Below are 24298 nucleotides of genomic sequence, written 5' to 3'. Positions count from 1 at the left end.
GCCTAACGTTACATGAACACACACAACCTCTCATCATACAACAAAACCAGTACATTTTTACTCACGTAAAAAACAACGCCGTTTTCTAGGTAGAGAGAAAACTATACCAGCGATCAAGACAATTCACACACAACACATGTCGCATTCCCAAATGTAGTGAAGCAACATACGTTTTGGAAAAAACATCGTTAATACAAAACATTCGGAAGGGGAATGAAGGAAGAGGGGGGAAGTGTCCAATGGACCCTTACCTGCACCAATGAATGCAGGCTGAGAGGACCGCAACAGGCTGGTCTCCACGTTGACGAAGGCCCTCGCTGGCGGGGCAAAAGAAGCTAGCCCCCCTCCAACAGCCGATCATGGTGCAGGGCCGACTACATCTTCTGTCAAAGATGACGTCGTAGTCAGAGTGCTATGGCCTGCTATTCTCACGGCTAATGTTCAACGATGTAGCACAAGCTAACAGCTAACTCCAGGCTAACTGGTAGCATCAGGCTAACGTTCCCAGCCGAGCGAGCGTACAGAGCTAGCGTCGTAGCTAACAGGTAGCTCAACCCAGCTAGAACGCAAGCCAAGCAGCTACCACCGAAACTGCACAACGTGAGAACACAATATAGGCCAACACTTCAGACAGCCGCTGTCGGTTCCAAGATGGCGGCGTAGAGGAAGGACGTAGTGGAATGTGCTCCTACACAAAAACCTGATGTATCGAACATACTCCGCCTAACTTACGTTTATTTCAACTCACGCTTATTAATCACATATCCAACAAAGAAATGCCACCCAAAAAGACCGAAGCGAGCAGGAAGCCGATGACATCGCCCGGCGTTAGCACTAGTGCTAGCATGAGACCGCAAGGAGCTAACACACCAGCTAACGTCGAAGCTAACGCACCAGCTAACGTTGAAGCTAACGATGAAACACCGCCGGCATGGTTTATTGGGGAACTGGAGAAAGTATTCGACAGAATTCAAGCCATAATGGAACTTAAGATGAACTCTCTAAGCATCTCGGTGGAAAGACTTATCAATGACAACCAGGCACTGGGGCAACGTGTTAAGGAAATGGAGGGAGTGCAAGCTAGCTACGGTGATAGCCTCAATTCCCTACACCAAGACCTCAGCGATCATAAAAAAAACACAGATGAGGAAATCTGCGGTCTGAAAGAGAAGCTTGACGACTTGGAAAACAGAGGGAGAAGAAGGAATCTGCGACTGGTGGGATTCCCAGAAGGTGTGGAGGGGAAAAACTATTGATTTCCTACAAGAATGGCTCCCCAAAATACTGGACCTAGACACCGGGCAACCCATTGAGATAGAGCGGGCTCACCGTACACTCCAACGCCGTCCCGAAGAGGGCAGCCTCCCCCGAGCCATAGTGATCCAGCTACTCCGTTTCACCGATGTGACGAGAATCCTGGACGCGGCGTGGAAAAAGAAATCACTGGCATACGGTAATTCTACTATCAAGATCTTCAAGGATATGTCCACGGCCCTCTACAAAAAGAGAAAAGCCTTCATGCCATTGAAGAAGAAGCTACACGAGAACAATGTCTCCTTCAGGCTACTCCACCCCACCAACCTGAGCTTGGAGCTACCGGAGGGCAGACGTAACTCACCGGGGTCGGCGGAGATGTATCTGAGTAAACACCACCCGGCTATGCTAAAGTGATCCAGCGGTCTTCACTCGACCAGAAAGGAGCGGTAAATAAAGACACATACCAGGCAATAAGCCTCATACTCTAATTACTTTTTGAAATGATAACCGCCGTGTGAATTCATATTACTACGGTTAATCTCAAGATGGTTATGTGCTTATGGGTATATGTAGGTGTACATGTATTTATATATATGTGTGCACATTACATTTATGCATTTTAAGCGTTGATATTACCCCTGAAAAAAATTTAATAAAAAAGGGTGTATATATATATATATATGTTTTGAAATGTTTAAAGGAGTTGTTCGTACCCACACCTTTAATTACTTAACCTAAACCAAGTAGGGAGCCCGGCTCCGCTTGGTAGGATAGGGTATGTTACTACGCAAGATTATGGGAGGATATATAGACCAGGGTATTTTTTTATGGGAAGGGGGGGTTTTAAGGGGAAATGGGAGGGGTTCAGACAGGACTGTTTTTGTGAATTGGTTTATAATGTTTACACATCTAGGTATTGTATACTATGTTTTCAGGTATCCCAGTGTCCTACTAACCAGCTATACCAACCACATAGGTGAATGACATACTCGTTTTTCTGAGTTGGAACATTAATGGTCTTAACCGGCAAGTTAAACGCCGTAAAGTTCTTAGCTTCATCAGAAGACATCAAATAGACGTGGCCTTCCTGCAAGAGTCCCACTTGGATGACACAGAGCACAGCAAACTGGGGAAACAATGGCAAGGTCAAATATTTGTCTCCTCATTTACATCTTCAGCAAGGGGGGTGGCTATTCTGGTAAGAAAATGGATCCCCTTCCAACCAAATCGAGTTGAAAAGGATAAAGGGGGAAGATATATTTTAGTCAGGGGATATATGGGAGACCAACTGGTCACTATGCTAAATGTATATGGTCCGAACCACGATGACCCTAACTTCTATGTGAACCTTTTTCTTAAAGTGACATGCACCCCTTCAGAACTTATAATTGGGGGTGATTTTAACCTGGTATTAGACCCTGCTATGGACAGATCCTCCCCTACCCCTAACCCTTTAACCTCAGCAGCCAAGGCCCTTAAAAAAGAACTTATAGATCTTAATTTATTGGATATATGGCGGGAGGGGCATGCATCTCAACGTGAATATAGCTTCTACTCACACATGCACAACAGCTACTCTAGGATTGATACGTTCTTTATACATACAGCAAAACTCCATCTTGTTTCGTCCTGCGAATACTTAGCCATGACACACTCAGATCACGCCCCCCTTTTGATTAAAATAGCCTTAAGCGACTCTCACACAAACTCCAAACGCTGGATGTTTCCTACCTTTCTAAATAACGACGTTATCAAATTAATTAACAAACAGTTTGACTGGTATTTACTGATTAACCCTTTCTCTGCCACGCTTATATCCATCCTTATACCATCCTCTGCCAGCTCTATTTGTCTATGGAGATGTTCCCCTTTGCAGGGCTATAACTTTTTAAATTGTATTGCTAAATTGACATTACTATGGCCCATTCAACGTCAAGTATCTATCGTTTAGGATGTAGCAACGTTCTACTTTTTCATTCACATATTCATACTAAAATACGGTCTAAAGTATAAATATGTTTTTATCGTTTTCTGCAGCATTCTGCAGAACGTGAGTTATAGCCATAAATACATATATTAGATCATCAAATGTAGTTTGATACCGATTGACGTCAGATAAAAAATTTCAATTGTACAAGGTCCTAAACGTCATGCCTCATCATCTGCTGGTGACCGGAGGGGGGGGTTTATAAGTCCGTGGCCGACGTTAAATCATTTATGTAGTATAGGCGATACATGGATCAGAGCAGTTTATATGGATCATAATAATCAAACACGCTGAAACACACCGCAGCTTCCTCTGACCGTTGGGTGATCAGCGTGGAGCAGAAAGATCGCTATTATGGGATGTTGATATATGCGATCCATTTCCAGGTTGTATAATACTATATACGTCCAAATCATGTTGTTTATCGAGTTATTGGCAACGGATCGCTATCCAGTGTATCAAGCTGTAGTCCCGCGAGCGATAGCGAGTGGCCGGACGAAATATGGGTGAGTACCACTTCCTGCCGCTCACTTCCGGTTTTGGCGATTCGCCGATCGGCCACCAGATGGCGGTCTTGAACCGTTGGAGAGTTGAGAGGAGATCAACAGCAAGTCTCAAGTCTCCGTGGGTGAAATATGATTGCCATGACAGATTTTTTAAATATTGATCTCAAAGACGCTGTACGACGTCATTGGCAGATTAAGCATGGCGAGCAATGACGTCTAAAGTCGTCCTTGGCGATTAAAGGGTTAATAGAAACTCTGCCTCCCCAGCTATAGTCTGGGAGACCCTTAAAGCTTACATAAGAGGTTCCATTATTAGTTACTCTTCCTGGAAAAAGAAACAATATCAAACCAAGTTACGCTCACTAGAGACTGATATAAAAAGCGCTTGAAAATCAACATTCCCTATTACAATCACGGACCTTATTGGATCAGATAACGGCAAAAAAGGCAGAATATAACACTATCACCTCGCGAGAGGTAGAAAACGCTATGTCAAGGTTGAAACATCGCTACTACGAGCAGGGTGACAAGGCAGGAAAACGACTAGCGTGGCAAATTAGAAGGGAGGACGCCGCTAGGTGTATACCGGCCATTAGGGTAAGCGACAAAGGGGAGTTGACCCGGAACCCACTGCTCATAAATCGGGCCTTCTCAGACTTCTACAAGTCTCTCTACTCCTCACAGGGGGAGAAGAGACAGGAGATGTGTGAGTTCTTAGACAACCTAGATATACCTACGTTAACAAAAGGTACAAAACTGACGCCAGGGAAAGCTCCAGGGCCGGACGGCTTCTCTATGGACTTCTACAAGGCATTTATTAGCAAATTGATAGACCCCCCCCCCCTCACCCTGTAACGTGCCGAACCGCAACGTGACAGGAACCTTGAAGGACAGGTGGGTTTACCCCTGACCAACAGAAAAAAGGGGGAGGAAAGGTTACCAGTTCACCCCTTTACGACCCCACACCCATGATACGATGTAATGACAAAAAAAGAGTATGACACAGTCATAGTCAGCTCCATGAAGCGTCTGACAGCTTCACACAGCGCATGAGCTAACCTGCTATCTGATTTTTACTAAGGAAAAAACACAGAATAGAGAGGGCTCTCCAAGAGCCCCGGTACCAAACTTACACATGTGCTTCTGTGGCCAGTCCAACCCAGTTGTAGGTCACATGACACACACAACCCATCATCACCTACAAAAAATGGCAAAAACACTCTACAGAGGAACGCCGTTTTTCATAATGAGAGAATACATAATTCTCGATTAGTATCGGCCACAGGCCTTGCTAAGCACACACGAAAGCGACCAAACAATCTTTTCTTTTAGGAAAATAAAGTTTCTCCAGCAGTTTTAGCACAACCTCAGCAATCAAGCTAAGGGTTACATCGCATCCCTACCACACAGTGACACAATGTAGTGCAACAACATGTCTGAGAGGAGGATGAAGAAGTCCCCAGGGAACCGGGGGGAAACACAATCCTCCTACTTTACCCTTAATACGGCCAGTTAAAACAGGAAAACCTGTTAATATGTGAACACACTGTTCATTGTCATTACAGGCTGAGAAAAGAATCATTATTTACTCATTTGTCACTAAGCATAGCTTTATAGGTTAGTTAACCCCCTTAGTTGTGAGTACACGGTACATATAAACACACATGATGTTTCTCAACACAACAAACCAGATCATTTTCACATCTGTAACAACAACCCGATTTGCATGGAGAAGCTAAATACCAGTGACGAGACAATTCACACATAACTCGCGTCGTATCCTAAATGTAGTGCAGCAACACTCGTTTTGGAAAACATCGTTATTTACAAAACATTTAGAAGGGAAAGCCAGAAGAAGTGTACAAGGTCTGGCCAAACCTTGCCTACCCGGAGCGTAGATCAAGCGAAGTGCAGTCTCAAGGCACCGTAGTAAACACAGCCGTTCTGTGTTGTCGATCTGGGCAGCGTCGCCGCTCCATCCCGTCGCTACGGTCCCCCTTGTTGACGCAGTCCTTGCCGTCCTGGCCCAGGGCAGGTTCGACGAACATCCTCTGTCAAAGATGACGTCGTAGTCAAGAGTGTTTAAAACATGTTATAATCAAAGCACGTTCAACAGAGTAGCATTAAGCTAACGGCCGCTCTAACCGTCGGTTGCTACCGCCCCTGCCCGCGAGACGCCGAGCGAACGGCGCACACGACCAGAGGGGAGACTTCGAATCCCCCCGCCTCTCCCCGTGAGGGAGAGGGGAGTTGGGAACCGCGGCGGCGCGCGAGGGGCCGGAGCCACCCCGCGCTGGGCCTCGGCCGATAGCAGCAAGCTAACGTTTCCTAGCCTAGCCAGGTAGGCCACCTAGTGATCACAGCAGGCTAGCGCCGCAGCTAACAGCTGACTGGCTAACAGTAGGCCACCACTAGTACGTAAGCTAAACAGCTATCACCTGAACTTGTACACAATGATATAACACTCACTCAGACAGGCCGCCGTTCTGAAACCCTCCTCACTTTTTAAGAGAAAAGAGAAACAAGATAATAATAATAACTTTATTTGTATAGCACTTTTCATACAGAGGTTGCAGTTCAAAGTGCTTCACAACAGCAAAAAATACAGGCATAAGCGAGCATAAAAAGATAGAAGGGTAGAATCACAGTGTTTCACATTAGGATCTAGCATCCCAATAGGCTCTCCGCTTACAGTTTTCAGTAACACAAATAGTAAAAATAGTTTAAAATGATTCAGTTTAAAAATAGTCAAAAAATTATAAAATAGAACGGACATAAAAAATACAGGCATGAGCGAGCATAGCAAGATATGGCAAATCACAGTGTTTCACATTAGGATCTAGCATCCTAATAGGCTCTCTATTCAGTAATACTCTGTAATTCATGAACAAATAATCACAGTGTTTCACATTTGGATCTAGCAAATAATAAGAATAAAATGATTCAGTTTAAAAATAGTCATCAGTAAGAAGTTGCTCTATTCAGTAATACTCCTGTAATTCATGAACAAATAATCAGTGTTTCACATTTGGATCTAGCAAATAATAAGAATAGTTTAAAATGATTCAGTTTAAAAGATGTTAACACAGTTTTACAACGGTGATTTTACCAACACCCGACGGAGCCATCACAATACCCAAAATGGCCTGTAGCTGACTTGAACACAGATCCTCCGCTACCGAACATCTATGCCCATATTTCCTCGTGAGGAATACTCTCATTTGGATATGAAAGATGGGGCTCACGGTGACAGAGAAAACATCCACTCGTCCAGAAAACACAGGGATCACCAGTGTTAATGGTCGTGGCCCACTAGTTAAACTATAATGGGCTTCAGACCAAGGTCTTCTGTCGCCTAAGAGGCTGAACAAAGGACCCTAGTCTGGGGCCGGTTTTCATAAACATTGTCAACTAGCCCCCATAGCACTAACAGACAAGTGGAGCTTGCCAGCAAAACATAACTCACCAAACCTGGAACCCACCGCTTCTCACAACAGCGGCGCGTCCTACAGCCCAGCTGTGTCTTTACCGCAACCAGCACACAGCAAGGACTGCAGTTGGAAAGGCATGTAGCGGCGCAAACTCCCAATACGAAAACCGGTGGAGGATTTTTAGAATGATCATCATCTTCCAGACACTCCAGTACGAAGACAATATCGCCGTATTTTCTCAAATAGTGAGAGAGAAAATAAAGATATGATGTCAACGTATCCTTGTTTTCCAACTCTTCTCCTACCATCACATCACTTCAAGTGGGGATCTACCGAGGCACTTCCTTGTGGTGAAAGCGAGAAAGGAGGCGAGTGGGTGGCCCCACCCCTGCTTATATGGGTAAGCTGATAGGGGTGTGGTCAGACAAATATTGGGATTAAAGGTACATTGTGGTCTTTATTCAGTGCGCGTGCACATGTGCGAGGACAGTGCAGAGAGTGACGCCGAGCGAGAGCCATACGATACAGAACATGGTGTCAGGAGAGATAACAGGTGAGGTTAACATGGTGTCAGGAGAGGAGAGATAACAGGTGAGGTTAACATGGTGTCAGGAGAGATAACGGGTGAGGTTAACATGGTGTCAGGAGAGATAACAGGTGAGGTTAACATGGTGTCAGGAGAGATAACAGGTGAGGTTAACATGGTGTCAGGAGAGATAACGGGTGAGGTTAACATGGTGTCAGGAGAGATAACAGGTGAGATTAACATGGTGTCAGGAGAGGAGAGATAACAGGTGAGGTAGGGCTGACCCCTATTAGTCGATTAGTCGACTAATCGGTCGAAAGGAGCCGTATTTGACTGCCAACCTCTTAGTAAAAAGAATCATTCTTTCCAAAAGAAAAGAGGCCTAGAATCGTGGCTAACGCTAATGGCACGCATACCAGAGGCTAACTGCCTACGAAAACAGGCACAGAGGCACTGAAAGAGGATTTCACCCATCTAATGAACACACTAGACTAGACAAATATCAAGATGTATCCATCAGTGGACCAATTGCATGCTTTTGCAGAGGACAAGAAGCCTTCAGTCGACTGACATTAAGCACCCCCACAGCCCAAATGGAATGATAATTTTTTTTTAAATAATAATAATAATAATAATAATAATATTGTAGTGGGTGCTATGGACATAATTCACCATTGTATTGTTTTGATGTATTGATGGGGCACTGTCGCTTTAACACTTTAAGTTCCGGGCCGTGTTTTCCTTTTTACCCCATTGAATGCCACCATCCACGGCCAATGTTAACGTTAATATCGCCTAATCTATGTTTTAAATTATGGCTATGTGTCTAATCTTCCCGTCGCTTATCAAAGACTCATTTTCCAGTCAACATTGGCAAGGCAGATTGTATTTTTATCGCTTCATTTCCGTTTGATAGCATTTTGAAAATCACCCGTTTTCCGGGGAAAAACAACCCATGCCTATGATAATCGCCTTTTACTGGAATATTCCAGAACGTTGTCATTTGTCGGCCTATTTATGAATAGTTTTCAAATAAACGCTAGATGATCGATAGTATATGTGTGCGCACGCACGCTCGTGCCGTGCGCTGATAATCGCTGCTCTTATTTCCTCATGGCTTTTACAGTCAAAACAGCCATATCACATATCACATAAACGCTTATATATCAGTGAAAACGAGTCTGATTATCCTAACACTGATAACATAGATTCCTTACCTGAGGTCAGATGGTATCCAAATGGTTTATTCCAATTTCCGATAGTCATTCGAAAAAATCGATAAATGTATTGATCCATCGTGTGTACAGTATAACACATGATCCGCGCGGCTCAGAGGCTCCAGAATGAACTCTGGTAGACCTCGGCTGCATCAGTGAGAAGTAAAATGTGGAGTCAGAAATCCGTTCTCCCATTCACTTTCATTGAGTCCATTCCAAAAGGGTGATTTACCATCTGGGAGAGGATAGGGGGCGCTTTTTTCTGAGCGCCGGCGGTCCCTGGATCTCCAACGGTAGGTTCGCGTGATGCAATATGATTTCAGATCGCTAATAATAAAAAAAACTAAAAAAAAAAAAAAAAACAGAGCATACTCGGGGCGTGGCATTCAACGGTCGGGTCGTAAACGCGAGAAAAGCCGTGAGTGGCACTCAAAGTGTTAAGGAGGTTGGTTTTGGGGTTGGGCTTAGAGAAGACGCGCTGGTGGAATGTCATTGATAAAATGTTTGGTTACTACGAGCTGTCAGAGGCTAGCACGGCTTAGATCTGACAGCTGTCACTTGTGCTAAAAATATTATAAATGACACAGCTTTGTGTTGTCGCAAGATAGAAATTGTGCGTTTCTCCTTTCCGACGATTTCTACATTGGTGACCCTGTTATAAGTTTTGAAGACGCTTCCGCGGCAACATGTCTATGAACGCAGTTTTGCTGAAATTACCTGGGAGTCGTCAGCCTCGGCATGGTTTGCGCAAACGGAGGCACAGTTCGAGCTGCGTGAGATTACCTAGGATACCACAAGATATTATTATGTGGTGTCAGCCCTGGGAAGTTCGACAGCCAGCAGAGTGGTGAATCTTCTCAAGAACCCTCCGATTCGGGATAAATATCACACGATCAAGTCTCATCTATTAAAGACATTCAAACTTTCCGATACCGAGCGGGCCAGCCGGTTTTTTTCTTTGCAAGGGCTCGGTGATAGCAAGCCATCGGAGCTCATGGATAGGATGCTGGATTTATTGAGAGCACAAGCCTGATTTCCTTTTCATGCAACTTTTCCTGCGTCAGCTGCCTTTTCTGGTTCGGGCCGCTCTGGTCAACAGCACTGTGCAGCGGCAGTTTTCCCAACCCAAGCCTTTGTTTCACCGCCGGGAGACTGGAATATCACCGCCGCAGCGACAGCCCCTCGCCAGCAGCGTGACGCGGGGCTGTGTTTTTATCATGCACGGTTTGGACCTAAAGCCAAGCAGTGCCGCCCGCCGGGCAGCTTCAGTGGGCCGGGAAATGCCCGGGCCGGCGCTCGTTAGTGGCCATGAGCGTCGGTCGGGCTGGCAGGCTACTGTTTGTCCAGGACACCATCTCCGGGCGGCGTTTCATGTGCGACACGGGCACGCAGAGGAGCGTCTTGCCGGCTTCTAGAGTGGACATCCTATCCGGTGGACACGGACCCCCCATGGAGGCCGCCAACGGCACCCCCATCCGCACATACGGCACCAGGTATGTCGAAATGTGTTTTAGTGGCCAACGGTTTGGCTGGGACTTTATCACAGCTAATGTAGCCATCCCTCTTCTAGGTGCAGATTTTTTGTGTGATTATGGACTGTTAGTGGATGTTAAAAATTGCCGCTTAATTGATGCCATTACGTTCTGCTCTTATGCTGGTGCGCTTGGGGGTGCAGACTCCATCAGACTCTCTAGCATGCTCTCCGCCGCAGATGAGTTTCAACACTTTCTCGCCGAGTTCCCGGGCCTCACGCGGCCCACGTTCTCATCATCTACAGCCAAGCATGGAGTGGAGCATCATATCGCCACGACCGGCCCTCCGGTCTATGCCCGGGCTCGGCGCCTCGACCCGGTCAAGCTCAGCATTGCCAAGGCAGAGTTTGAGAACATGGAACGCCTCTGCATTGTCCGTCGCTCCGACAGCCCATGGGCCTCCCCCCTCCACATTGTCCCCAAGCCGGGAGGGGGGTGGCGCCCGTGTGGGGATTACCGCCGGCTCAACGATGCTACGACGCCGGACCGGTCCCCAGTCCCGCACATTCAGGACTTTTCTGCCCGCCTTTCAGGGAAATACATTTTTTCCAAGGTGGACCTTGTGCGTCGGTATCATCAGGTGCCCGTCCAACCGCTGGACGTCCCCAAAACAGCAGTCATAACTCCATTTGGACTATTTGAGTTTCTGCGCATGCCATTCGGCCTCAAAAACGCTGCACAGACGTTCCAGCGCCTTATAGACTCTGTGCTACGAGACTTGGATTACATTTTTGTATACTTGGATGATATCCTCATAGCCAGCGCCTCTAAGGCTGAGCACATGTCCCACCTCCGGATGCTTTTTGAGCGGCTAAATGAGCATGGACTGATAATCAACCCAGCCAAATGCCAGTTTGGGCGGTCGACCATTGACTTCCTGGGGCACCGAGTCACTAAGGAGGGAGCGGTCCCTCTTCCCATGTAGGTGGAAGCTGTGATGAATTTTCCCCGGCCGCCCACGGTTAGGTCACTGCAAGAGTTTCTCGGAATGATCAACTTTTATCACCGCTTTATTCCCCAGGTGGCTCGGATTATGCGGCCTTTGTATGAGGCCCTTAGGGGTAAAGCGCCAAAACATGCTGTCGACTGGTCTGCAGAGAGAGACAACGCTTTTCTGGATGCCAAGGCTGCCCTAGCCAACGCCACCATGCTGGCACATCCTTCCTTTAAGGCCCCGATCTCCATCACCACCGACGCCTCAGATTTTGCCGTGGGCGCAGTGTTTGAACAGTGGGTAGGCGGGGCTTGGCAGCCACTCGCTTTTTTCAGCCGCCAGTTAAGCCCCAGCGAGCGGAGGTATAGCACCTTCGATCGGGAGCTCCTCGGCCTCTACCTTGCCATCCGCCATTTTCGTTTCCTGCTGGAGGCCCGCCAGTTCACGGCCTTCGTGGATCACAAGCTGCTGACGTTCGCCATGGCCAAGGTGTCTGAGCCATGGTCCGCCCGTCAACAGCAACAGCTCTCATATGTCTCAGAGTTCACTACTGACATTCAACATGTGGCAGGTAAAGCGAACCTTGTCGCAGACTGCCTCTCCCGGGCTGTAGCGGGCGCCATCCACTTGGGGCTGGATTACACCGGTATGGTGGCAGACCAGGCTACCGACCCTGAAGTGCGAGATTTCAGGTCAGCCACCTCAAGCCTGCGGTTAGAGGATGTGGTTTTTGACAGCGCTGGCACCACACTCCTGTGTGATGTCTCTATGGGACAGCCCCGCCCCATCGTTCCCACAGGATGGAGGCGGCGTGTTTATGACGCTGTCCACGGCCTCTCCCACCCGGGAAAGAAACCTACACAGAGACTTGTGTCCGCCAAGTTTGTCTGGGCTGGGCTTAGGAAAGATGTGAGAGACTGGGCTGACTCCTGATTGGAGTGCCAGCGCGCTAAAGTGTACCGTCACACCAAGGCCCCCCTGCAGCACTTCCCTGTACCTGAAAGGAGGTTTGACCACGTGAATGTTGACCTAGTGGGCCCCCTGCCCCCCTCACACGGCTTCAGTTACCTCTTTACTATGGTAGACAGGACTACCCGTTGGCCAGAGGCAGTTCCACTGTCAGCCACGACGTCTGCCGAGGTGGCCAGGGCCTTTATTGGAACCTGGGTTGCTCGGTTTGGCACTCCAGCCGACCTCTCTTCAGACTGGGGCCCACAGTTCACGTCCGAGCTCTGGAACACGGTCGCCAAGAGCCTGGGCGTGAAGCTACACCGGACTACGTCGTACCACCCGCAGGCCAATGGGTTATGCGAGCGCTTTCACCGCTCAATGAAAGCAGCACTTTGGGCCAGCCTTACTGACAGCGGCTGGGTCGACCGGCTCCCGTGGGTCATGCTTGGTCTCAGGACGGCCCCCAAGGAAGACCTTCAGACCTCCTCGGCTGAGCTGGTTTACGGTCAGCCTCTGCGGGTGCCAGGGGATTTCAACCCTAACATTACTGTCCCCTGGTCTGCAGCCCAGCAGCGGACACTCCGGACAGCACTTCTGGAGAAGGCTAAGGTATTCACACTGGTCCCCACCTCACAGCACGGCCTCCCCCGGTCGCACGTCCCTACAAGTCTGCAGTCAGCGGAATATGTTTTCATCCGTCATGCCCATAGGGACCCCTTGCAACCTCCATACGACGGTCCGTTCTGTGTCCAGGAGGCTGGAGACAGGTACTTTGTCGTGGACATGGGCGGGAAGCTGGAACACATTTCCATAGACCGCCTTAAACCGGCTCATGTGGACTTGGGCAAACCTGTTGGACTGGCCCAGCCCCCACGGTGGGGACGACCCCCTACCTTGCCCCGTCTTCCGAGTAAGGCCCACGAGACCCCCTCGCCACCTATCTAGTGCCCGAGTGGCCGTAGGGCCCTTGAGGTTTTCCCTACAGAGGCGCCGGCCTCTACAGGGGTCAGGCGGAGCCGTTATGGCAGAGTTCTCCGCCCTCCTGTTCATTGACTTCTTTTGTTATGATTAATTCTGGGGGGACGTATGTAGTGGGTGCTATGGACATAATTCACCATTGTATTGTATTGATGGGGCACTGTCACTTTAAGGAGGTTGGTTTTGGGGTTGGGCTTAGAGAAGACGCGCTGGTGGAATGTCATTGATAAAATGTTTGGTTACTACGAGCTGTCAGAGGCTAGCACGGCATAGATCTGACAGCTGTCACTTGTGTTAAAAATATAATAAATTACACATGGCTTTGTGTTGTCGCAAGATAGAAATTGTGCGTTTCTCCTTTCCAACGATTTCTACAATATTATACTTTTTTTTTTTTTTTTTTTTTTGTCAGGAGAGATAACAGGTGAGGTTAACGTGGTGTCAGGAGAGGAGAGATAACAGGTGAGGTTAACATGGTGTCAGGAGAGATAACAGGTGAGGTTAACATGGTGTCAGGAGAGATAACAGGTGAGGTTAACATGGTGTCAGGAGAGGAGAGTTAACAGGTGAGGTTAACATGGTGTCAGGAGAGATAACAGGTGAGGTTAACGTGGTGTCAGGAGAGATAACAGGTGAGGTTAACATGGTGTCAGGAGAGATAACAGGTGAGGTTAACGTGGTGTCAGGAGAGATAACAGGTGAGGTTAACATGGTGTCAGGAGAGATAACAGGTGAGGTTAACATGGTGTCAGGAGAGGAGAGATAACAGGTGAGGTTAACATGGTGTCAGGAGAGAGAACAATTTACTTTAAAGTTATTATTAATAGAATGCCCAACGTGTGTGTGTCTCTCTCTCTCTCTCTCTCTCTCTCTCTCTCTCTCTCTCTCTCCCTCCCGCTCTCTCTCCCTCCCCCTCCCTCCCTCCCTCTTATCTGTTGCCCCAAGGTCCCTGCTGGCTTTCGTCGCTACAGAGACGGGGAATCTAACCTACGAGCTGTTGCTGCTTTACCTGACACTTTGTGTGAGCAACGGCCACGACGCAGAGGTGTTGGACCTGTACGGGATGATGAAGGGACGCTTCGAGACGTTCGACACCGGAGCCTACACCCTGTTCATCAAGGCCTTCAGCAGGACGGAGGGATGGAGGGAAGCTCTCGCTCTCCTGCAACAACTTAGCAAGGTGACTGGCTTCCAGGAGGCTGAAGGCATCCATTAAAGGAACACTTAACCTGTTAACACTTTGAGTGCCACCCACGAGAAACTCGTTATTTCATGCCATGCGTTGAGTGCCAATGACGAGAAATCTCGTTATTTAATCGTTATTGCTTTTATTAGTGTCACAAACAGGTAATTTATGACAAATAGGGAGTCGACACACGTGATACAAAGTTAACAAAGAATTATTTATTTAAACCTATCTAAACAAACAAAAGCATAAGGACATGAACAATGAAATGTGTATAAATGTGTGGTTCACTTGGTGGCTGATACAACCTGTCCTGTTTGATGGGGTAAGCATATGGGAGAAGCAGATGGGAGAAGCAGACAGAATGGTTAGACAGGGGAAACATATATACTGTGAGTGTGCAGGCAGCTCTCTGCACTGCACAGGTGAGGGTAATTGGGTTAACGACCTACCCATTCTACCATGCTCTCCGAGTCAGAAGACTCCCCATTTGCAGGTAGAGTGGGGGTCGTCACACCCTCCCCCTAAATAAAAGGGTTTTACCCTGTTAACAAATTACATTCTATTCTACAAACAAACTAACCCAAATGTAACAACAATATTCTTTCAACAGCTGTTCTAATTTCAAATCACAAACAAATCCTGTTTAACCCTTTGATCCATTCCCCTCACCATCCTGCTTCTGCTCTCTCCAACATAGGCACCTAGGAAGCAATTTAAGAGAGCAGGAGACAGTAGGGATTAGGGAACAGACAAAACAAGGGTTACACACTAGATAACAGCACATACCACTACAAATGTCTATAATCAAACGCATGTGTCAAAACAGGGATATTTATCCACAGAGCTAAATGGCGTTTCCAACCAAACTATCAAGCATACCCCACATAGGTTAAGGGTTTAGGCCTCTTCGTGTATTATCAAAATTAGCCCTAGGCTTATAATACAACAGTCAAAGAATTAAGGCCAACATGCAAAGGGATAATACACCATACAATGAAACACCATCAAATCAAACAAAGCAACACAAATCATCTCCAACACCCCTGCTGACCGGTCACCCTTTCCCCTCACCCTCCTGCCTCCGCTCTCTGCAACATAGGATCCTAAGAAGCAAATTAAGAGAGCAAGAGACAGAAGGGATTGGGGAACAAACGAGACGAGAAGAACACAGGATGTTAAAAGATGATGTACTTCAAAACAATGGAGTCAACCCTATCAGGTCACTCTACCATTTAAACTTAAATGGTCAACCATGCCTAGACGCATGTCATCAGGTGCTGGAAAGTTGCAGGCACAATAACATCATCCATCTCAGCACAATGACCATAAAGAGATTTTATCTTCTTTTTTTTCCTTCTCTTTCCAATTCTCCTTTTCTTTCTTTTTTTTCCCGTTTTCATTTTCTCCTTCCCAACCATCTCACTCTGAATAGTCATGGGACCACCAACTTTCTGACCAAACCTCAGGTCATTAGGGCTAAACCCTGTGATCTCCTGCGCGACCTCTCTGGAAGCCAGTAGGAGCCATGGCAGTCTCCTCTCAGGAACGGGTACTGGAGAAGTGGAACAGAGAGAAACATTACTGTAGTCCCCATTATTCCCCTCCCCCTTTAGATGGGAAAAAGTTGGTGGGCGTTAGGAGGTTCACATGTTATTGCATTTTTGTCTTTGGCAATAACATTTGTCTCATCAATCCTTCCAAACGGCATGGCTGTATCTAACAGCGTTTCTAAAGCCGGATCACTGTCCTGCTTCCTAACTAACGTAGTCTGCGACATGGACTGAAATCTCACAGGCAGAACCAAATCAATATGAACAGCTTCAACATCCGCGCCTCGGGTATCCCCCTGCACATCACACATTGCTGTCATTGCCTGTGTCGCTGCACAGGCTGGATGCTCAACGACAACATCTGATATGTTGTCATTGTCAACATCGTCAAACATAGGACTAGGAGAGTCTTGTGAGTCTGGACTAGGAGAGTCTTGTGAGTCTGGACTAGGAGAGTCTTGTGAGTCTGGACTAGGAGTGTCATGTGAGTCTGGACTAGGAGAGCCATGTGAGTCTGGACTAGGAGAGTCATGTGAGTCTGCACTAGGAGAGTCATGGGTGACTACACTTGGGAGAGGCCCCTCGGCCCACACCCGCACCCCAGCAAGATTGTTACCCAGATCGATGTCCACACCATCTACAGGCAACACAGCCCGCACACCTCTCTGCATATCACCACTTGCCAAACCTAAAATGAGAGAAATGTCACATACAGGAACAGGGAACACAGACAACGTTGGACGATTAGAAAGCAATAAATCTAGCTCCCTATGCTGCAGATCTATTTTGGCAAGCTCAGCCTTTTGCTTAATCTCCTCCAAAGCGAACTCTAGTCTGTGGTTTGCTTCTTGTAAAGCCAACTCTCGGAGCAGAAGTTCCTTCTGTCGCTCAAAACTGAGTGCCATAGTACTACTGGCCTAAGAGCGCCGGTTACACCTTTCGTTTCATTTTCGTTTCATTGTCAGATGAGTTTCGCCGCAACGTAGCAGCCTCGAGTCACACTTTCGTTTTTGTCACCTGAGCACAGTGATGTAGTACACTGCCAAAGCAGTAGGTGGCAGTAGGTGGCGAACATGAAGGCAATTTCAACCAATCAGAACTTGAATGTGCCAATACACTTCCTGCAAAGAAATGTCAACAAGGCGGGCGCCTATGGGCGCCACCATCTTGCCTAGTTACCCAATGCAGCAATTCTTTTTCAGCAAAGCCTAATAAAAGTGCAATAAACAAAACGGATACATTCCCTGTGTGTTCTGCCTGTCATTTGTTGATGAAACAAAACTAACATCAACACAAGTGACCACCAAGAGCGGATAGTTTAGTCTAAAAAAAGATCGGTAGCTACATTGTTAGCTGCATGCTAACGTCAATGGAGTATGCCATTATAACAGTATAGCATTGTGGCTAGAAGCTAACGTTAGCTCACGCTAGTTAGCCAGCACCAAACTGATATCGGGAGCTATTAGTAGTTAGATAACATTAGAGACAACGCTGTGTGTATTAAACAAAGGTGAATAGATGACTGGGCCATTTTGTTTAATGCTTGTTAAGTTGAAAGAGGAGCTTTGAGCTAACCGGGTCTGATAGCTAACGCTAGCTCATGTTAGCCAGTGGCAGTGCTCAACCAATCGTTAATGCTAGCAGAATGAATGGATGTAAACTTTATTTAACATATTGCATAATGGGTACAATACGGCTCAATACAAACAATTGTTAAGGGAATGCAGACTGTTGTAGCTTGGACTGGGGTCCTTATAACAATAACTTGACAACACATGGTAGCTGCAGCTATTTGGGACACGGAGCTTTGTCCAAAACACACCCACACACACACACTGTTGTCACAGGAAAGGGCACGCAGATGGTATCTACTGCGCATGGGCGTTTTTGCAACAACGGCTCCGTGAAGGCTACACGACTGTTGTCGGCGAGTTTTTGGCGCTGCTCAAAAACGGAAAACACAATTTAGCGTTTCAGTAGGGGCCACAACGTATCCACCAAAAAACGCATTTCTGTGTAAAAGGGACATGAAACGTATTCAAAAACGTATAAAAACGAGCACAAAAACACTGTGTAACAAGCACCTAAACAAAGTGAGCCACACTCACAAACAAAGTGCCATACGACACAGACCTACAAAACAAACAAACAACCTATGCTGGGACAATGAAGCGTGAATACCAAGAAAAAACAAACAGTATGATCAAATGAAACCTCCCCCCCCTGACTAACTACAGGGCCTGACTAACTAACTAACTAACTACCTCAAAACCTCAATCTTCGTGCCACTACATGCAGGGGGTACTCATGCACTGGAACTCTCTGGGCAGAAGAAGTACCTGTTATACAGCCACTCCTCTGAGCCAGAGACGTGCTCCCGAGAGGACACAAGCGCCAATGCCAGTGCCTGTCTCTACCCACGTTTGCAGTTGCCTAAAAAAGAAAATACCAAGACAAGTCCCCCTATTGGAAACCTGCCATCTTTGCCTAACCGGGGATTAATGGTTCCCAAAACACACAGACTGTCACTAAGGTATCAAACTCCAAAGCCTCAACACAAGCAATAACAAACAAACAAAACAAAGTAACAAATCTCTACCACAAGAAATCTGCACAAACAAACCACTACCTCCCCCAAATACCAAACAATCAAACCCCAAGAACAAAGACCAAATCACATGTGCTTACTCCCTAACACCGGCATACAAATAATTAGGCCACAAACAAATTCAAGTTTCAAGTTTCAAATTTCTTTAATAGTTGTCATACAGAAGTACAGAATACTTTTGTACAAAATGCTTCTTACTGTTGCGCTCCAGAGACTGTGCATGACAAGATAAGTATGAAATAAAAACATAGTAAAAATTAGAAGAAAAAAAAGAGGTCACAGTGTTCAGTTTAGACATATGTACAATGTTCGTAGACGTAGTTACCATACAATATACAATACTGTGCAGTGTACTAATATACAATACTATATAGTGCAAGGCATAAATGGACGAGGTGCAGTTTAGGTACAATTCACAGTAGGTGTACGAGTTGTAGTGCAAATCCTTTATCAATAAATATAAAGTGTAAGTGTGTTTGTGTGATCTAAAGTGTGGAGAGTGGGTGCTGCAGTGTGTTGTTTGTTTGAGTGAGTGTGTGTGTGCGTGTGGGTGTGTGTGCTGTGTGCATTTGATGGTTGTTGCATAGTGATTATTGTTCGTTTAGCGATTATTGTTCATTTAGCAGCCTGATGGCCTGGGGATAGAAGCTCCTTCTGAGTCTTTCTGTGCTCGCCATAAGACTCCGGTATCGCTTGCCTGACGGCAGCAGTTCAAAGAGGCAGTTGTTCGGGTGGCTCGAGTCCTTAATAATTCTCTTAGCCTTCCCCTTGCACCGCTTGTTGTAAATGTTCTGGAGGGTGGGAAGCCCCCCTCTAATTGTGCGTTCGGCTGAACGTGTCACTCTTTGTAGTCTGCTACGGTCTTGTGCAGTGCTATTCCCAAACCAGGAGGTGATGTTGCCGGTCAGGATGCTCTCTATTGTACATGAGTAGAAGTTCCTAAGGATCTTCTGACTGACTTGGAACTTCCTTAGGCGCCTGAGGAAGTAGAGGCGTTGTCGTGCCTTCTTCACAACACTGTCAATGTGTGTGGTCCATGTCAAGTCCTCGGATATGTGGGCTCCGAGGTACTTGAAACTGTTCACTCTCTCAACTGGTGCCCCGTCGATGCTGAGGGGGCTGTAGTCCTTGACCCCCGACCTCCTGAAGTCCACAATCATCTCTTTTGTTTTGCTGACGTTCAGGGAGAGGCAGTTCTCCTGACACCACTGTGACAGGTTCTCTACCTCTTCCAGGTAGGCCCTTTCGTCGTTGGCAGAGATCAGGCCCACCACTACTGTGTCATCAGCAAATTTGATGATGGTGTTGTTGTTCCGCTGTGCTACGCAGTCATGTGTGTACAGGGAGTAGAGGAGCCAACAGGATACAAATACTAGCTGCAAACGTCAGGTCACAGATACCAGTCCAATCAAGTAGCCTAATTACTTTTCAAAGTAGCCCTCCTGTACTCAGACAGAGCCCAAACAAAGTGTCCCAACAGGAACCAAAACACAAATGCCAGCCAAATTACAAACTCCAAATGCTAGAAAAATTATCAAGCACAAATACCAATTCAACCACACTAGGCCCAACTACAAACAAAGTCAATGTCTAATTGCTACAAAAGGTCCTCCAAACGGCTCGAGCCCCCATATATGACGAACCAGAGGTTATCATATAAAGGGAGTCAACACACGTGATACAAAGTTAACAAAGAATTATTTAAACCTATCTAAACAAACAAAAGCATAAGGACATGAACAATGAAATGTGTATAACAGAATGGACAGAGGATCCCAAGTTGGTTCACTTGGTGGCTGATACAACTTTTCCTGTTTGATGGGGTAAGCAGATGGGAGAAGCAGATGGGAGAAGCAGACAGAAGGGTTAGACAGGGGAAACATATATACTGTGAGTGTGCAGGCAGCTCTGCACTGCACAGGTGAGGGTAATTGGGTTAACGACCTACCCACTCTACCATGCTCTCTGAGTCAGAAGACTCCCCATTTGCAGGTAGAGTGGGGGTCGTCACAATTAGCGATATCCATTCATGTTTCATCAATCTAGCCTCACATTACCATTGGGACTGTATGAGCTCGAACAGGGAAAATACCGCCCCCTATTGTCTCCCGGATGGTAATGCACCCATTGGATTGGACTCAATGAAAATGGATGAGAAAAGAAAACTCCGGAATCCACATTTGACTTCTCAGGCATGTAACCCGAGACTACTGCAGTCATCGCCGACCCTCAGAACAGCGTGGATTATGTGTTTTGAGTACCTAACGTTGGATCAATAAACGCGATCGATATTTGGAATGGCGATCAGGAATTGGAATAATCTTTTTGCAGAACATCTGATGTGAGGTAAGGAATCTATGTTACCAGTCTTGGGGTAATCAGAGTTTTTTTCACAGCGGATCACAACGTGTCCCCTGTGTGTGTGTGTGTGTGTGTGTGCGCTGACCAGGAAATGGATAATAATTTTTTCAGCCCGCTTCTCTGGCGTACATAAGTACACATATACTATCGATAATCTAGTGTTTATTTGAAAATGATTCATAAATAGGCCGAAAAATTACAACATGTTTTGTGTATTCCACTAAAGGGCGATTATCACAGAATTTTTTTCTTTTCTTTTTGGAAATTTCCAAAAACCTCAGTTTTTCAAAACTGTATAAAACGGAAATGTACTGATGAAAAAAACAATCCATTTCGTACATGTTGACTGCAAGCAAGTCATTGATAAGCGACAGGCGTATTAGACACATAGCCATAATATAGAATATAGAAATAGCTCCACGAAAGTCATGAAATATCAGAAAATCTGCCCAAAAAGGCTGGCATTCAAGCACTAATTCTGGCGCCCCCTGCTGGCACTCAATGTGTCAAGCCCTAGCCATATTTCGCCTAAAAGTACATTATACCCAAGTAAATGTAAGATTGCTCCACTTCTACAAGGTCCATTTGCGTGTTCTTGGTATCTAGGGAATGTATTCCCAATGTCAGAAATATTGTCTGTTACTATGCTTGAGTAAATTGTAATGAACCAAAGGAGAATATAAATTTAAATTATTATTATGAGTTTTTTTTCTATCTTTGATGGTGAATAACACCATGCTAACATTGACCAAAAGTGAAAAATTTATTTCAGCACCTTCTTGACATCAAGTGTACAAAATATCTAAGCAAATTAACAAAGGGCAGAATATTTACAGTGGTTTTTGTAGATACAGTACTGAATTTTGCCATCCGGACACATGCAATATGAAATATGAATATAGAATATCAGGCCTATAAATTACCTTATTATGTCCAAGTCATATCTATGGATCGGCCCAAATCTCCTCTTTCCAATAGCAGAGTTCAATCTGGATTTAGTACCACCAGACGCCCGTCACAGGACAGCAAAGACTGTGAATGAAATCTACTGTAAGTACAGTTACTTTTGTATAATGTCCATAGCCGAAATTTTTTACTTGATTGAGACGTTGACAGAAAGGTAAAGAAACAATATGTTGTATTTTATGGAAGTAACGTTGAGGTTTGTTCGACCCGTGAGATATAAACACAACATTCACGTCAATATTTTGTATTCGCGTCAAACGGCTGCAGCTTTGAATGCGGCTGGTGTGAGCTGGGTAGTGTAGTTTTATGAAATGTCGACATCTATCGAAAGCCCTGGGTCTCCTCTTTGTTAGAACTACAACGATTTCATGACGGCTTTCTGTCTTTCGCATATTTAGCTAATAACACTTAAAATCATTGGTAAACAAACATAGTGCTGAATATATACACTTTGACTGCTGTTTTGATAGGGTTAGGGTCTTTACTCTTGGCTACATTTGAAAAAGAACCACAACATCACTAAGGCCGAGGCCAACTTATCGATATATCGATAATTATCGATAACTGCGTGATAAGTGGCGTCGCATATCGATATATTTGCACATGTAATTATTATTAAAAAATCTTTTTTTATAAAAAATAAATACTTTATACTATACTAAAATACTAGGTCTTGTGGCATGTTTTTGTTAAAACATCCCCATTTCATGTAAATTCAGTTGAATTGCAACTCTGCACCGTGCATTCAATAGGGAGGTGTAGTGTTTACGTCATTGCTGTTTCCGACCGGTCCACCTCGCAAAATTGCAACGTATTTCCCCATTGCCCATTTCTAAATCGTCTTGTTTAAAACAAATAAAGCATGAACATTTGCACGGTGTACCTTTCTGTGCGTATTCATCCACAGCTATCTATAGCTCAACATGAAAATATTCGCAATTAATCGTATTTTTTTTTATTTCAACCAAAAATGCTTAAACAATAATGTTAGTAATGGAAGGGAACTCATTTTGTGCAAGAATGGAAAGCTTTTCAATGTTCATGAGGCAGAATTGTTACAATAGCTGATAATCCATTTTCCCTATGATTAATCCCTATAGGGGTGGACCTCGCGGGCGGTCCAAAGTGACGTCAGACTACACCTCCCTATATGCAGCACACTCCTCCATCACATCCAGAGACCACCGACTATAAAATGAGAAGGATCACTGTGGTCGTTTTGAATGGGGAAATCTGTAACACTAAAGATGGCGGCAACGATAAAGAATTGCTGCAAAATAAACATACATATATTGTTTAGATAAGATCAAATATTTCTTTATAATTCTTTTTTTATACTAATACAAATATAGATATTTATCGATAATTTGGTCCCGATTTATCTATTCTTCCAAATGGCATATCGTCTCAGCTAGGGCTGGGCGATATAACTATAACGATAATTATCGCGATATATTTTAATAATCGATATCGAAAAAAATTTATATATCGGAAAAAAGATATGGTGTAGTGACTACAGTATTGGTTCGTGTTCATCTTCTGACTATGTTGTGTAGTGGGAGGGAACTAATTATCTGGCACCGCGGCCAGAGGGGACATCTATTGCGGTTGCACTGGCTGTTATTCATTCATTACTGTGCTGGCGATTCATGTGCTTGTGTTCTTGTTTACTGACGTGGCTTTGTACATTAAACAAACATTACGTTACCTCAGTTTATTCCTCTTTCCTCCGGGCACTACACTGGTGACCCCGACGTGGATTTTTGTTACGGCGAATTGTGTACAATAATCAGCGAACGAACATTCTTTCAAAATGTCCGGACGAGGAAGACGTTCTGGCCATCGGCAGCCATCACCATCCCCCGTCAGGGAAGCGCGTGGCGCGCGCACGCCCACGCTCAAACTACCTGAGTTCTGGGAGGCGGCTCCGGCTGCATGGTTTGCTATTGTGGAGGCAAACTTCAACAAGAGCAACGTGGATGACGACGACGACCGGTACAACCACACAGTGGCAGTGTTGGGCAGCTCCACCGCAGCTCGAGTGGTAGGTTTTTTGTCTGATCCCCCGGCGACGAACAAATATGAGCGCCTCAAGACCCTACTGCTAGATACATTTGAACTGTCCGCTGCAGAGAGGGTGCGCCGCTTATTTGCTATGTCGGAATTGGGAGACGAGAGACCTTCTGCCCGCATGGAGAAGATGCTGAATCTGCTGGGGACAGAAGACCCCATGATCCTCTTTACGGAGCTGTTCATGCGCACGCTGCCGGCACAAGTGAGGATGGCACTGGCCAACACCGACATC

At 45.9% G+C, this 24298-nt stretch overlaps 1 protein-coding gene across 2 annotated transcripts in view; it reads left to right on the top strand.

The window, feature by feature from the left end:
* Positions 1–24298, top strand: part of LOC311243994 (mitochondrial ribonuclease P catalytic subunit-like) — a 92132-nt gene that overhangs the window by 27646 nt on the left and 40188 nt on the right. For both annotated transcript variants that reach the window (XM_084333403.1, XM_084333402.1), the window contains exon 5: positions 14265–14499. In XM_084333403.1, the coding sequence (XP_084189529.1) occupies positions 14265–14499 (235 nt within the window). The remainder of the gene's footprint in view (positions 1–14264; positions 14500–24298) is intronic.

The sequence above is a fragment of the Notolepis coatsorum genome (genome assembly GCF_963971535.1).
Source record: "Notolepis coatsorum genome assembly, chromosome: 1".
Taxonomy (NCBI): domain Eukaryota; kingdom Metazoa; phylum Chordata; class Actinopteri; order Aulopiformes; family Paralepididae; genus Notolepis; species Notolepis coatsorum.
The sequence above is the reverse complement of the archived record's forward strand: the minus strand, read 5'-3'. Positions and strand labels throughout refer to the sequence as shown.